The sequence below is a fragment of the Podarcis pityusensis genome (genome assembly GCF_964106645.2).
Source record: "Podarcis pityusensis genome assembly, chromosome: 5".
NCBI classification, from domain to species: domain Eukaryota; kingdom Metazoa; phylum Chordata; class Lepidosauria; order Squamata; family Lacertidae; genus Podarcis; species Podarcis pityusensis.
The window spans coordinates 20,941,975-20,955,264 of NC_138032.1; the positions used below are offsets into that span (position 1 = coordinate 20,941,975).

Genomic DNA, 13,290 nt, shown 5'->3' on the forward strand with positions numbered 1-13,290 from the left:
GTGTATCAGACACTAATTACTATGTTGATGTGAGCAGCTGGGTGGGGGGAGCTCTGTGAAAAACACCTGAAAAACCAACAAGTTTGCTGTGCTCTAACTTGGTCATGTGAATACACCCTTGTTTTCAGTCTTAATTCTTAATCCTGCCATTACTGACTGCAAACTTTCAACAGCACTAAAATGTTTCTTGCTATCTAACCTTGGCTCCCATTCAGGACTAACCTCAAAGATTTGTCTTGCTTTAAAAATCATATTAATCTGTTTTGACTCTTGGTTGTTTTCATCCAAAAGGTCGAGAACATGATATTGGAGAGGGAGAGAAAGGGCTCCTAGACCTGGTTTCCCATCAGTGCGGTGGCAAATTAAAACTCTCTTTGTATGCCCAGTTCTGTCTGTTTCAGCTTCAGAATTCTAGGACCAGGTCCAAATAAACATTTTATGCAATGGAAGTTGAAAAAATTATCCTGGATCCAAGACAGGTGTTGATTTCCAGAAATATAACTCTTTAATAAACAGAACAAGCCCCCATTGTCTCCACTTCGCTTGTTATTGTAACGCTGTCAAAACAATGGCCTTGTTGCCTGGAATATATTAATTGCCTTAAAATCAGTTGTACTTGTAATCAAGACGCAAACAAGGGGCATGTGATCAAAAGCCTCCCACTGAATTTGATGCTCCTTAGGCTGCAATCTCCTAAGCAAGTTATTCCCATTACAGTATTTTTATACAAAGAAGTACACCTGAGAGAGACAAAGAAAGAAATGCTATCAGTTGCCGTTTAGACCAGAAAGTCCAGAGATGGTACAAGTTGCCTGAGAAATCCAAGCTATTGGGAAAGGGATTGCAAAGTGCAATTGCCTCTTTGTGTTGGTGCAAAAACAAAACAAACCGTAGCTCACTGTAGAGCACATACGTGGCCTGCAGAAGTTCCCAGGTGTAATCATAGCACAGTGATTACACAAGGTGTAATCGTAGCACCTTGGGCCTAGAGACCAAATGCAGCCCATCAGTCCTCGCTGTCTGGCCCTCAGGATTCTTCCCAGGCCACATTCCTCACTTCTTCCCATCACCCTTGAGTGCTTTTGCCTGGCTGCAACATGCTCAATAATGCCACTCCTTTGCCTGGATGGAGGGCAGAGAGGGGTGAGTGAGTGTGTGCAGGAACTAGGCTTCAGCACAAAGGTAACATTCACTTTTGTGGCTTCACCCACTTTTGCAACTGGCCCCTTGCACCACTGACATGTGGCCCCTGGAACATTGGCTCGCCACCCCTAGCATCTCAAGTTAGAAGGATCAAGTGGCCAGTGATTGGGGGGGGGGGAATCCACCTGAGATCTTAGAGAGCCACTGCCAGTCAGTGGACAATACTAGTCTAGATGGGCCAAATAGTATGGCCTGGTATAATGCAGCTTTCCACATTGCTAGGATCCAGCTCTCAAGTTATGTGCATCTGTGCATGGTCCGGATTGATGGTCCCACATCGTCTGAAACATTGTAAGGGATCTCAGGGCACATCTTTTAGGCCATAGTGGACAGTGGGGTGGGTGGTAGTGCTCACCTGGCCCCCAGTTGCTCCTCTTGCTGCTGCATACTGATGCGAGTAGAAAAAAGTCAGCAGTGAGGTTGGCTCAGTGCAAACCAACGGAGCCAGTCCAGCACTCCTGCTGGTCTGTTTGCACTGCACCAGCCTCACTGCCACCTTGACCCTCTCTGTTCTGCTATGCAGCAGTGACACTTGCAAGCGGAGGTTGGATGAGTGCCATCACCCCCCTGCTCCACCTGCTGCTGCTCTCAGGTCAAAACATTGCAGCTTTGTCTTGAAAAACCATTCCTTCAGTTTTTACATAGATGGACCATTGTTGCTTTTCTACAATAGCGTGTAAAAACTTGTGATAATTTTCAGAGCTAATATTAAAAGGAGAGTCCAAGAGAAGCCCAAGATGGTGCTAAAAGGAACATGTCTAGAGAAGTTCCATGGTCTTAGCTGATGGACCCAAGCAGATGACTTGTAATGAATGTTGCTTTTTTGGTGCTTCTGTTTTCCTCAACAGAATTATAACCGTCCTCCCATCATGGCATTGGCTGTCCCTGTCGCAGTCAAGTTTCTGCAGGGGGGTAACAAAGAACTGTGCAGGAACATGTCGAGTTATCTCTCCCTTGCTGCAATTAGCAAAGCAGACCTGCTGGCCGAGCACACAGAAACCATTGTAAAAAGTGTCCTGCAAGGTAAGAAATTTCAGAATTGCTCTATTCTGATTTGCCTATTTGGTCCTGTAAGGTTTTCTATACATGTGGTGTTTTGTTTTTTAAATAGATAAATAAAATCTAAAGTTTTACAGTCAGGATAGTTTCAGACACAGCAATCTGAATGCGTGCCTTAGATTTCATGTTCATGCGCTCATGTTCAGGGGACTCTATGTGATTATGGGGCCATGTTCTTGGCCCTACTGCCCCCAAAATGTGCAGATTCCTGGCTCAGTCCTTGATGCAGATTGAGTTTGGACTTCAGGAGTGGGTTAGACAGTGTATGTGAGATTGGAGCAAAAACAAACTCTCACTTCCCTGTCAATGTGTGGGCCCCTTCAGGGTGAGTAATGTAATGTAACATAATGGGTAATGTTGTGTGTGTGTGTGTGTGTGTGTGTGTGTGTGTGTGCATGGGCATAGCCAGGATCTTTGTAAGTGGGGCAGGCCTTTCATGGGGGGGGGGGGAGAAGCTCAGTTTGCTTTGTATTTTTATTGATTTGGGGGGGCAGCTGCCCTCCTGCCCCCCCGGCTATGCCTGTGTGTGTGTGTGCAGCCTTCCACTACATAGTGTCTTCCAGATGTGTTGGACTACAACTTCTAAATCCCTGGGCATAATGGACAACGGTCAGGGAAGGCTGCGTTATGGAATCAGAGAATTAAAGAGTTGGAAGGAATTCCAGATGTTATCTTGTCTGGCCCCCTCCATGCCTGCAAATCATCCCTTCCACTCGAAACAGATAGTGACTTTCTACATAGCTCAGAATCTCACACCAGGGAGTGTCTTCAAGAGAATTCAAGCAGGCATTCCAGAGGTTCCTGATGGGTTTCTATAGCTGCAAAGCACCCATAAATGCACTGACGGAATTGGTGGAACCTGACAACAATAGCAAACATTTTCTTTGTGAAATTGATTTATTGGCGTGACCCCGCTAATTGATTTACGGTCCACAATTAGCTCTTTATGCCCGGCGCGCTTCCTCCGAGCTGCGCCACTCAGCCCCGTCTCCAGTAGCTCTCCAGTCACGCCTCAGCAGAGTTGAACACAGCAGCGAAAACTGTCACGTAGCTTCACTTAGCTTCAGACAAACACACACAGAGACCAGGTTTGTCCATTTCAGTTCTTTATTCCGACATTCCCCAGGAATCTCCTGGGCTCACCGCAGCCATGACTAAACTGCAACCTCTTCCCTCAGAGACCAGAGGGGAACAGAGTAAACGAAACTCCCCCCAGACTCCTCCCAGCTTCTAAAGCTGACGTCAGAATGTTGAGGCATCATGGGAACTTCTTAACCTGTTAAGTTCCAAACCCAACACCCCCTCTTGCCGAACCATTCTGACAAGACCTTTTTGAGTTCAACACCTTCCCCTTTGCCTTATGCCACTTCCCGGCATCTTTCCCAGGCACCTGTTGAACCCCTTCAACACTCCCAGAATCACACTGTGCGACACTTTTCCACGCACTTGTGACCTGATACCCTACTGACCCATTTGGGCCAGCAGTTGTGTCTTCTCCGTCAGATCCTTCCCCCTCTGACTTGACACCCTGTTTGTGAGCTTTCTCCATTACGCTAACCGGAGATGAAGCCTCACACCTGGACACTCCTTTCACAACCTTTGGAGATGCCCAGACCTGCCCTGAACCCTGATCTTGGACCTGGTCCCCATCACCGGGTTCTGAACCCTGATCCTGGACCTGGTCCCCATCACCGGGATCAGCCTCTGGCTCCCTTTCCTCCTCAGAATCAGACAGACATTCTGAGAGAAAATCAGAACCATCCCTGAGTCTTGAACACCCATCCTGTTCACAGAACTCAGCCTGCTTACTGACCAGCAGCTTGGTTTGATCACCCTCTGGGTATGCAAACTTCCACCCATTGGTTGCAGGATCATATCCACAGAAGATCATTTCCTGAACCTTTGGACCACCTACCTCAAAGAGCTCAAAGGGCTCTTTGGCTACCCTCCCAAACCCGGGAAAACCATGTACCTGTGCACCCTTGCATGCCCTGCACCCTAGGGACCTCCCACATTTCCGGAGTTTGTACCCTTTTGTGCACCTGTGCAGCTTTTGCACATGACTGGGAACCTTAGCACACTGCGCCTGTGCTTTTTCAGCATTCCCACCACCCTCCAGAGGTGACTCCAGAACAAAGAGATTGTTCTGCCCCCTTTTCACGTTGGCCACTTGTTTCCCCCCTCTGAAAATGGAACAGGTGTCATTTTCAAAGCAATGTATCCCTGCTTCATTAGAGCTGATACAGATAACAAACAACAATTCAGTCCCGGCACAACGTAGACCTCTAGCTCCTCCTGTAAAGGAGAAAAAAAAGACATGTTAGCCACAGCAGAAACCGACTTTCTCATTCCGTCTGCTAACATCACAGTTGTGTCCTGTTGAAACAGCCCTGCAGTTCCGCATTTCGCCAGCAGGCTCGCTTAGCAGGTGCTGACCAACAGCAGTATTCAAAACCCAGCGCGTCACCGTGTCCTGGCTGGAGTTGTTCTTCACAGTTGCCATAGAAGCAGTGATAAGAAAACAACCCTCCCCAGCGTCTGAACCACGTCCTTCCCTTGCGTTCCCACGCTGGCCTCCTCTCCGAGACTGGTTCCCATGAGAACTCAGCTGGTTGACCTTGGGACCTTCCTGCCCAGCTGTCTCCGCTCTCCATGGGCAGCAACGACGAACTCCAGTGGAAAAACACTGCCCGGGGCTCCTCCCAGCTGGCTTCCTTCTCCTTCTTCCGGAAAAGCACTCCTTGCCAGCTCCGCCCCCTCTGGCCTGGCTCCCACTGCGGCTTTCTGGGAACCTGCTTTGTTGACATTCCACTCCAGCACGCACAGTGGACAAGCCTTTACACTTGCCTTTGGAATCCTTCGCCCCCCCGATCTGCTCACTAGCACTCCTTGAGGCTAAAACATCAGGAACAGGGGCTGTAGCCATCTCTAGACTTTTCTCAATACTTCTCCAGGGCTCTGGCCTCCTGCATGAAGTTTCACAGCACACGCAGCACATCCCCAGCAGCCCTTGCTCAACTTCTTAGAGTGAGCTGTTCAATCGGAACGTCCTCCAAGACCTGGCTGCCTGCCATTGTCTTCCGTTCTCCCAAGGGGCCCCAAGCTGTACTCACAGATTACAAGCTCCTCCGGCACCCATCCGTCGGGAAACGATTTTCCAGCTGCTCTCAGCTCCGCAGCTCTCCTTTGCCTCTTAACACCAGGCAAAAACTCCTGCCAGCGTCTCTGCTTCAGACCGCAGACTTCAAACGCATTCCGGCAGCTCTAGTGACAGTTTTTACGATCGGTGATTAAGGGCCCATAACCTGTGAAATTGATTTATTGGCGTGACCCCGCTAATTGATTTACGGTCCACAATTAGCTCTTTATGCCCGGCGCGCTTCCTCCGAGCTGCGCCACTCAGCCCCGTCTCCAGTAGCTCTCCAGTCACGCCTCAGCAGAGTTGAACACAGCAGCGAAAACTGTCACGTAGCTTCACTTAGCTTCAGACAAACACACACAGAGACCAGGTTTGTCCATTTCAGTTCTTTATTCCGACATTCCCCAGGAATCTCCTGGGCTCACCGCAGCCATGACTAAACTGCAACCTCTTCCCTCAGAGACCAGAGGGGAACAGAGTAAACGAAACTCCCCCCAGACTCCTCCCAGCTTCTAAAGCTGACGTCAGAATGTTGAGGCATCATGGGAACTTCTTAACCTGTTAAGTTCCAAACCCAACATTCTTTTCTTTTTTAAAATTTGGGTTGGGCATAAATCTGCTGAGTAGAATTACCACCTCTTTTTAAAAAATGAACACAATCCTAACCTCCTTACCAGGGAGTAAATCCCATTGAATATGTCCTTATGCGTAGACACTGGTAAGATTGCAGTGCGTGGGAAGTGGGATACTCCTCCATGATATGCACACACACATCCCACCAGTGCTTTTTTTTCTGGGGGCACTCAAGGGTATGCAGTACCAGCACCTTACCCCCCCGTCCCCAATGTTTAAAGGTTGGCACTTTCTGTGACAACTTCATGGTGAGTCCTGGCACCTTCCTTTCTATTAAAAAAAAAAAAAAAGCACTGCACCCCACCACATCAGACATGTTGGGTCAACCCCAGGAAATCGTTCCACTGTATACACCTGCAATTCACCACTCAATCAATTTTGGAGTAGTCAGAGTGAAACTAGTCTTAGGGAAAATGCATCAAAAGCAGCATTTTCAGAAGAAACCAGTGGATTGTGCGTAACTGTGGATAACGTCGAGTGTACATGAGTTCAAAGAACAGAGGTGGCAATGCACTGAAGCCAGAGTAAACCGCCCTGAGACCTCCGGGTATAGGGCTGTATATAAATTCAATTAATAATAATAATAAAGGGTATTGCGTGGACAGGCGGAGTCCCCAGATCCCGAGCGGTCCCCCCCATCATGTGGAATAACGACTCAAGACAACGTGCTATGGGATTAAATTGGCCACAACTTTATTAAATTTCAAATGTGGGTAGACCTTGGCTCAGGCATTGGGCGTTCTCCCTCCCCAGTCCCCAGCCGGGGACCTAGGGATCTTCAGGGTTATCCAGTGTGTGTGTGGGGGGGGATGGGCCGGCTCTGGAGAACATATGTTCAAGCAGAGATAGCCGCCCCCGTTACGCCGCCGCAGGGGAGAGCAATGACGACCTTTCGGCGTACGGTCAAAGCCTCCCTTCAGAAACCCCTTTAACGGGGAACCCTGGTATCACCGCCGCAAAGAGGAAGATGGACTAAAGGATTCTGCCCAAGGCCTGATACCGCCACCCGAGACCGCAAAGATTGCGGTCTTGCCGCCAAGACTACCTACATCTGAAAAGCCACTTTGCCACCCTCCAACCAGTCAATCAGGCCATGCCTGATGTCGCTCAGCCAACGCTCGTTACCAAGGTCCAATAGGTGCATGCCATCGGGCCGAAATAGCTCCTTCATGTAAACTTTAATGTTGGGGTGTTTCACGACCTGACCTCCCATGCGAGTGGTTGCAGAGCGCACTGCCCTATTGATTTTTTCAACAGTGTAATTAAGTCTAGTGGGTTTGATGTTGCCACGCCAATGAAAGCGTGGCAAAAGTTCGGACCAGAAAATCGTGATATTGGGGTGAGTGGCGTGTACGCTTTCCAGGTCTGCGATCGCTGTTTTGATCAGAATTATGCTTTTACGAACGACCAAGTCATTTTCGCCGAGGTGGAGCACAACCGCGTTTGGCGGGTGGTGGAACGCAAGCTCGTGACGCAACCGAGGGAGCAGGGCATCCCATCGCATTCCATGTTGTCCGAACCAGGAAATGGAGATCTTTGGCTGCAGGCCCAGATGTTCTCCGTTTGGACTGGTGGTGGCATGGACGGCCGCCCAATGCACTATGCTGTGGCCGAAGATCCACACATGTTTGGGGGTTGAGCCTGAAAGAAAGGATTATATGGTATCTGTCAGTGCCTGCTGGTTGTATCTAATGTAGCGTTTGAAGGCAGCTGAACGCCACCGCCCCATTGTTTTTATGTGTTCTGCCGGGAGGCCGCTTGCAGCTGCCGTGGTTGCTGCACCGATACGAAAGGAATGCCCAGAAAATTGTGCCGGGTCGCCTCCACAAGCATGGATGGCCTTACGCAATATTGAGACAAATTGGCAACGGGTCATGGGGCGGCCTGATGCGTGAATGAGGAGGGGGCCTGGTCCCGGAGGACGTACCTTCAGGAATTTGCATGTGTCCGAGACAGGGCATGGTCCAGTGTGTGGGGAGGAGGCTAGACTTAGCGTGGAACCCCTACCTAGATGATCGGTTTTGGAGGCTCGGATTTTGACTTGTATCATGCGCCTGTCAAGGTTGATATCAGCCACAGACAAGCCCCTGCGATGAGGTGACAATGTGCACCCAACGCACTCTCCGATACGGAGTGCACCAAAGAAGGCCAGGGAGAAGGCCGCCCTGAAGAGCCTAACCTCATAGTTGGACCAGCAAATACTGGGGAGCGCATCCCATATCAGCCGCAGGATCTCAATGGTTACTGGCCTCCTCTTATCTGGAATGGGCGGGTGGGAGCGACGCCACCCTGCAATAAGCTTCCTTACGTGGAAAGTGTTACAGGGGTCTGGGAGCCAAAAACAGTTGCTGAAGTACCAGATAGCGGCCTTGTGCAGGCTGATGGTCTTAAGGGCCATGCCCCTACGCTTTAGGTGAACCAAATATTTTAAAACATCAGACTCCTTGGCTGCACGTCTGCGTCGTAAACCAAACTTATCTCTGAACCCCTCGAATTGGGACCATGCTGTGGTGTAGGACTGCAATGTTGATGGTGCAAGGGCGCTCAGAACTCCTGCTGTCACTTCTCTCGTCCAAGTTCCCAGAGGTCCTCTGGAAAGGCTTCTGGGAGTTGATCGGCCTCAGGTGCTAGGTCGCGAAAACGCTCCATCTGAAAGTGAGACAGGGCATCTGCAATGTCGTTATTGAGGCCCGGGATGAACCGTGTGGAAAAGGAGATGTTACCTTTCAGACATTCCAGCACGAAGAGACGGAGCACGCGAATTACCCTGTTGGATTTTACAGATTGCTTCGCAATGATTCTTACCACCGCCTGGTTGTCCGACCAGAAGCACACCCTGGTGTCCTTGAGGAGGTGCCCCCAAACCCGGAGAGCCACTAGGATTGGGAAGAACTCAAGAAAAGTTAAATCGCATGTAATGCCCTCCGCATGCCAAGATGTCGGCCAAGGCTGCGCACACCAGTGACCCCTGAAGTAGACGCCAAAGCGACCAGAGGCATCAGAGTGCACCTGTAGATGTTCCTTAGGCAGCAGCCAATCTTGCCAAAAGGACACCCCATTGTAACTTTCCAGGAAGGTCAGCCATATTTTGAGGTCTTCCCTTATGGTGTGGGTGACCCTGATGTGGTGATGGGGGGCAACACCGCCAGCCATGAGACGGGCTAGGCGTGCGCAAAAGGCGCGACCGGGCGAGATAACCCTGCATGCAAAATTGAGGTGTCCTAAGAGTGTCTGGACCTGATGCAACGTGGTCTTTTTCTGGGCCATCATGGTAGTTATCAATTCCCTCAACGTGGCGAGTTTGGCCAGGGGCAGGCGAGAGGTTTGGCTGACAGAATCCAGTTCAATAGCCAGTTATGGGATGACAGTGGTTGGACCTTCGGTCTTGTCCGCTGCCAACGGGATGCCCAGTTCAGCCGCCAGCTGAATGAAGCATGTCAGCGCCCTAGCGCACGCGTCTGAGCCCACTGGCTGGACCAAAAAGTAGTCATCTAGGTAATGGGGAATGCGGTGGGACCCTGACCTGTGTTTCATGGCCCATTCCACGAATGTGCTGAAGGTTTCAAATGCAGCACATGCGATGGAACAGCCCATGGGCATAGCTTTGTCAAAGTACCATTGGTCCTGGAATTTGAAAGTCCCTGGGGTGGACTGGTAACAGACGGAAGGCCGATTCGATGTCACATTTTGCCATGAGCGCGCCCGGGCCGCACTCCCTAACCAGCCTGATTGCCTGATCAAGAGATGCATATTTGACTGAGCATTGTTCTTGGGGAATGGCATCATTTACTGACCCACCCTTTGGGTAAGAAAGGTTATGTATTAATCGAAACTCGCCTGGGGCCTTCTTAGGTATGGTACCTAGTGGAGACACTATGAGGTTAGGAAATGGAGGTTCTGCGAAGGGACCTGCCACTCGCCCCAACAAGCGTTCTTTGGAGATCTTCTTGGCAATGTGTGGCATATCTCAGACAGACTTTTGGTTGGGGGGATTGGTGCATGAGGGGGTGCCTACCACTGGGATGTGGAAACCTTCCCTAAAGCCCTCCTCAATGTATTTTGCTGCCTCTTTATTGGGGTACTGGTGTAAAAAAGGCAGCATTGCTGATAGAGATATGGGTGAGGGGGCTAGGGAAAGGAGAGCACTATTTGCGGGCATTGTTTTTGCTTTGCTGTGTGCCAGAGGAGCCTGTAGAGGCTCCGGCCTCTCTTTTGTCTTGAGATGTGCCTGCGCCTGATCCGCGGGAGCCTCAAAAAAGCTTCTTCCTCCGAAAACATTTTGTGGTGGGGTGAGATCCACTACAGCGCTCGCATTCATGAGCAAATCGGCATTTTTCTCTGAAGCAGGAACCGTTGTTATACTCCCAGCAAGATCTCTTGGGGGCCTTGGATTGGTATTTGGACTGTTTCACATTGTCGGACCCTTTCTTGAAGAATGGGGCAACCAACTCAGACCACACGTCATCATCTTTGATATCCCATCTAGCTGTGTCGTTCCCTGCCGCCCGCTCCCTGAATGCCTGGTCATAGGAGAGTGCTGCCGCCTCTCCAGACATGGCTTCAGCCTTTAGGATGATAAGTAGGTAGTTGGTCAGGTGCCAACCCCTGTCAGGGTAACTAGCGACTATAATACCCATGTAAGTGGTGTATGCAGTGAGCCAATTACGAAAGGTACGCTCAACACTCACTTTTTTATCTTTTTTCCTCTGCTCGGCGGATTTAGATTTTAGGCATGTCGAAGAGGCAGGGGATAGCAGATCAAACAAATCCACGAACTCCCCATTAAGGATGCGTTCCCGCAACTTCTCACGCAGGTGAATGCCTGGGGGCTGGTCGGTTCTTTTGAAGTTGGATTTCCTAATGCTACCTCTGGAGTCAATGCCCTCCTCCCCGCACGGCGCGATAGCACCATGTTCACGCCTGTGCCTCTGGTTGCGGCGCCGCCAGACCCAGTGTGGCAGCCCTGGGGCGTGGGGGCCTGTAACCCAATAGCCTTTGATGCTCCCCCCCCGTTCACTATCAGTGGAGCTGGACCTACCTGAGGAACTAGATGATCCAGAAGAGTCCCTCTTGGACTTGTGGCCCCTCCTCCTGGATTTGCAGTGTTTCCTCCCGCGATGACGCGATCTGTGCGACTCAGGGCTCTTGTCACTCTTGTACCTGGAGCTGGAACGGGGGGACCTATCTCTGCGCCTGGTGGATGCGGATGATGAACGTGACCCACCTTCCTGAGCACGGCGGTCAGCGGAGCTGCTACTGCGCCCTCGCCTGCGGCTGTGAGGTGACCCAGAGCTCCCTCTGCGCGAATCCCGCCGCTCCAGGTGGCGCCTCAGCCGGGCAATGGTCCTGTCCTTACTGTCTCCACGCACCGAGTGTGAGAGACTGCTACTAAGGGAGGAGCGGGTAGAGGAGGAGCTCTCTGTACGTCTCGGCTTGGCAGCCGACTCCCTGCCGGCGCGGCTTGCCAAGGCTAGTGGGCTTATGGACCCAGAAGACCCTCTAGGTGCCGCTGCCCTCTTGGGCGCGGTCTTCTTGGGCTTGGGCTGCTCCTCCCTGGTCGCACGCGCCTTTCGCTGTCCAGTCGCCTGTCTCTGGGCAGGCTTGGTGGGCGCACCCCTCACGGTGCCCCTTCTGGTGCGGGGAGGAGAAGCAGCCTGACGCTTTGGTGGCATGGTGTGGGGCTAATAGAGTGGGGTATGCTAGGGAATCCGTAAGAAAGGGGGGGCAATGATTGGTAGGAAATGCCCGCTATTAATTTGCAAACACACACTAGTGATAAAGGTAAGGGTACAATTAATGGGAGGGGAGGAGATAAGGCAAGAACTGAGTCGCAGCAGGAATTGCAACTGAAGGCTGCAAAATAAAGCAAGCAATAGTTTAGAAAATCACTGCACAGATTTCAGTTGAGGTCCATGGGCAGTCTCCCCTAGTCGATAATGAGTGCGATGCCTGCTGTCCGCTGCACCTGCTGGCAAGCCATGATGGTGAGATGTAAAACCAATATGTACCGTATTTTTCGCTCTATAACACGCATCCGACCATAACACGCACGTAGTTTTTAGAGGAGGAAAATCCGTAGGCATGCCACCCGTAGGCATTCCCTCCATAACACGCACAGACATTTCCCCTTACTTTCTAGGAGGAAAAAAGTGAGTGTTATGGTGCGAAAAATACGGTACCTAATGAGGCCATAGGTGTGCCTGAGGACCACCGAGGCATGACCGCCGCCATGCAGCCAGATCCAGGATGGCCGCCACCATGCAGCCACCGGCACAATGGCTGCCGTCATGCGGTCGCCATTGAAATGGCTGCAGGCATGGAGCCACCACCAAGCAGGCCCTGCAGGCCCCCAAAAGGGACCAGTCCTACAGCGGCTTGGCAGGGCCCCGTGATGCGGCGCCACCTCCCTGCCACACAGTTTAAGGGGGGTGGGGCAAGCAGAGGCCCACACTGTCCCCCGGGACCATCTTGGGGGGGACGGGTATGCCCGCCGGCTGCAGAGGTCCCCCCCGCCGCCCAGGGGAAGTTCCAGGGCCGCCGGAGGCCCGATTAGGCCACGGAACGTGGCGGAGACTCCCCGAGGCCCAGCCAGGCCTCCCCAAGGCCTAGCTAGGCCCCCAGAGCCGGGGGAGGCCGCACGGCGCGGCCCGCGGCCCCCCGGCAATCGTGGGGGCGGCGAGAAGGCCCCTGCCGCCCAGGGGAGGCTCCAGGGCCGCCGGAGGCCCGATAAGGCCGCGGAACGCGGCGGAGCCCCCCCGAGGCCCAACAAGGCCTCCCAAAACGCGGCGGGCCTCCCTATGGCCTAAAAAGGCCACTTGGAGGCCTCCGAGGCCCTGGGGGGTGACTGGGGACCCCCCACCCGCCGCACCCCAGGGCCGCCGGGGGAAGGGAAGGGCCGCGTGTGGCATTGCCTCCCCCCGCGGCCCACACGCCCCCGCAGGCATGGGGGGCAGCCAGAGGGGCCCCCGTGCCACCACCCAACACCCCGGGGCATCAGGGCCCGCCTAGGGAAAAGGATCCCCTTTTAAAAGGGATATCCTGAAATCCATTACCCCCCGCTATCCTTTGGGAACCCTGTCGCGGGTGGGGGGGGAGGCCAAAGGCCCCAGGCTTACCTTTTGGAGCGAGGAAGTCCAGCGACGTCCTTCCCGAAGAAGCTCTGGAGCCAATTGAGGATTCCCAGGTAAGATCCTCCCTCTATTGTGTGTGCAGGTAATCCCTCCCCTACCTGGCCTGGTCTCCTTGGCAACGCTTCC

At 52.3% G+C, this 13,290-nt stretch overlaps 2 protein-coding genes and 1 long non-coding RNA gene across 19 annotated transcripts in view; 1 reads left to right on the forward strand and 2 right to left on the reverse strand.

The window, feature by feature from the left end:
* The window catches only part of LOC308478577, a 262,422-nt gene extending 257,032 nt beyond the window's left edge, over nt 1-5,390 (reverse strand). Inside the window, exons 1-2 of the long non-coding RNA XR_013987172.1 lie at nt 5,376-5,390; nt 3,465-4,557 (exon numbers count right to left, since the gene is read on the reverse strand). This is a non-coding gene — a long non-coding RNA (uncharacterized lncRNA). The remainder of the gene's footprint in view (nt 1-3,464; nt 4,558-5,375) is intronic.
* VEPH1 (ventricular zone expressed PH domain containing 1) overlaps nt 1-13,290 on the forward strand; it is a 159,253-nt gene that overhangs the window by 39,390 nt on the left and 106,573 nt on the right. For all 17 annotated transcript variants that reach the window (XM_081007892.1, XM_081007887.1, XM_081007886.1 and 14 more), the window contains one exon: nt 2,052-2,226. In XM_081007892.1, the coding sequence (XP_080864018.1) occupies nt 2,052-2,226 (175 nt within the window). The remainder of the gene's footprint in view (nt 1-2,051; nt 2,227-13,290) is intronic.
* On the reverse strand, nt 6,638-13,189 carry LOC308478411 (uncharacterized protein). Its single transcript, XM_081008121.1, has 2 exons — nt 13,150-13,189; nt 6,638-12,002 (listed from the first exon to the last, which is right to left on the reverse strand). Exon 2 carries the CDS (start codon nt 11,704-11,706, stop codon nt 10,285-10,287), a length of 1,422 nt encoding a protein of 473 aa, XP_080864247.1. The 5' UTR covers nt 11,707-12,002; nt 13,150-13,189; the 3' UTR covers nt 6,638-10,284.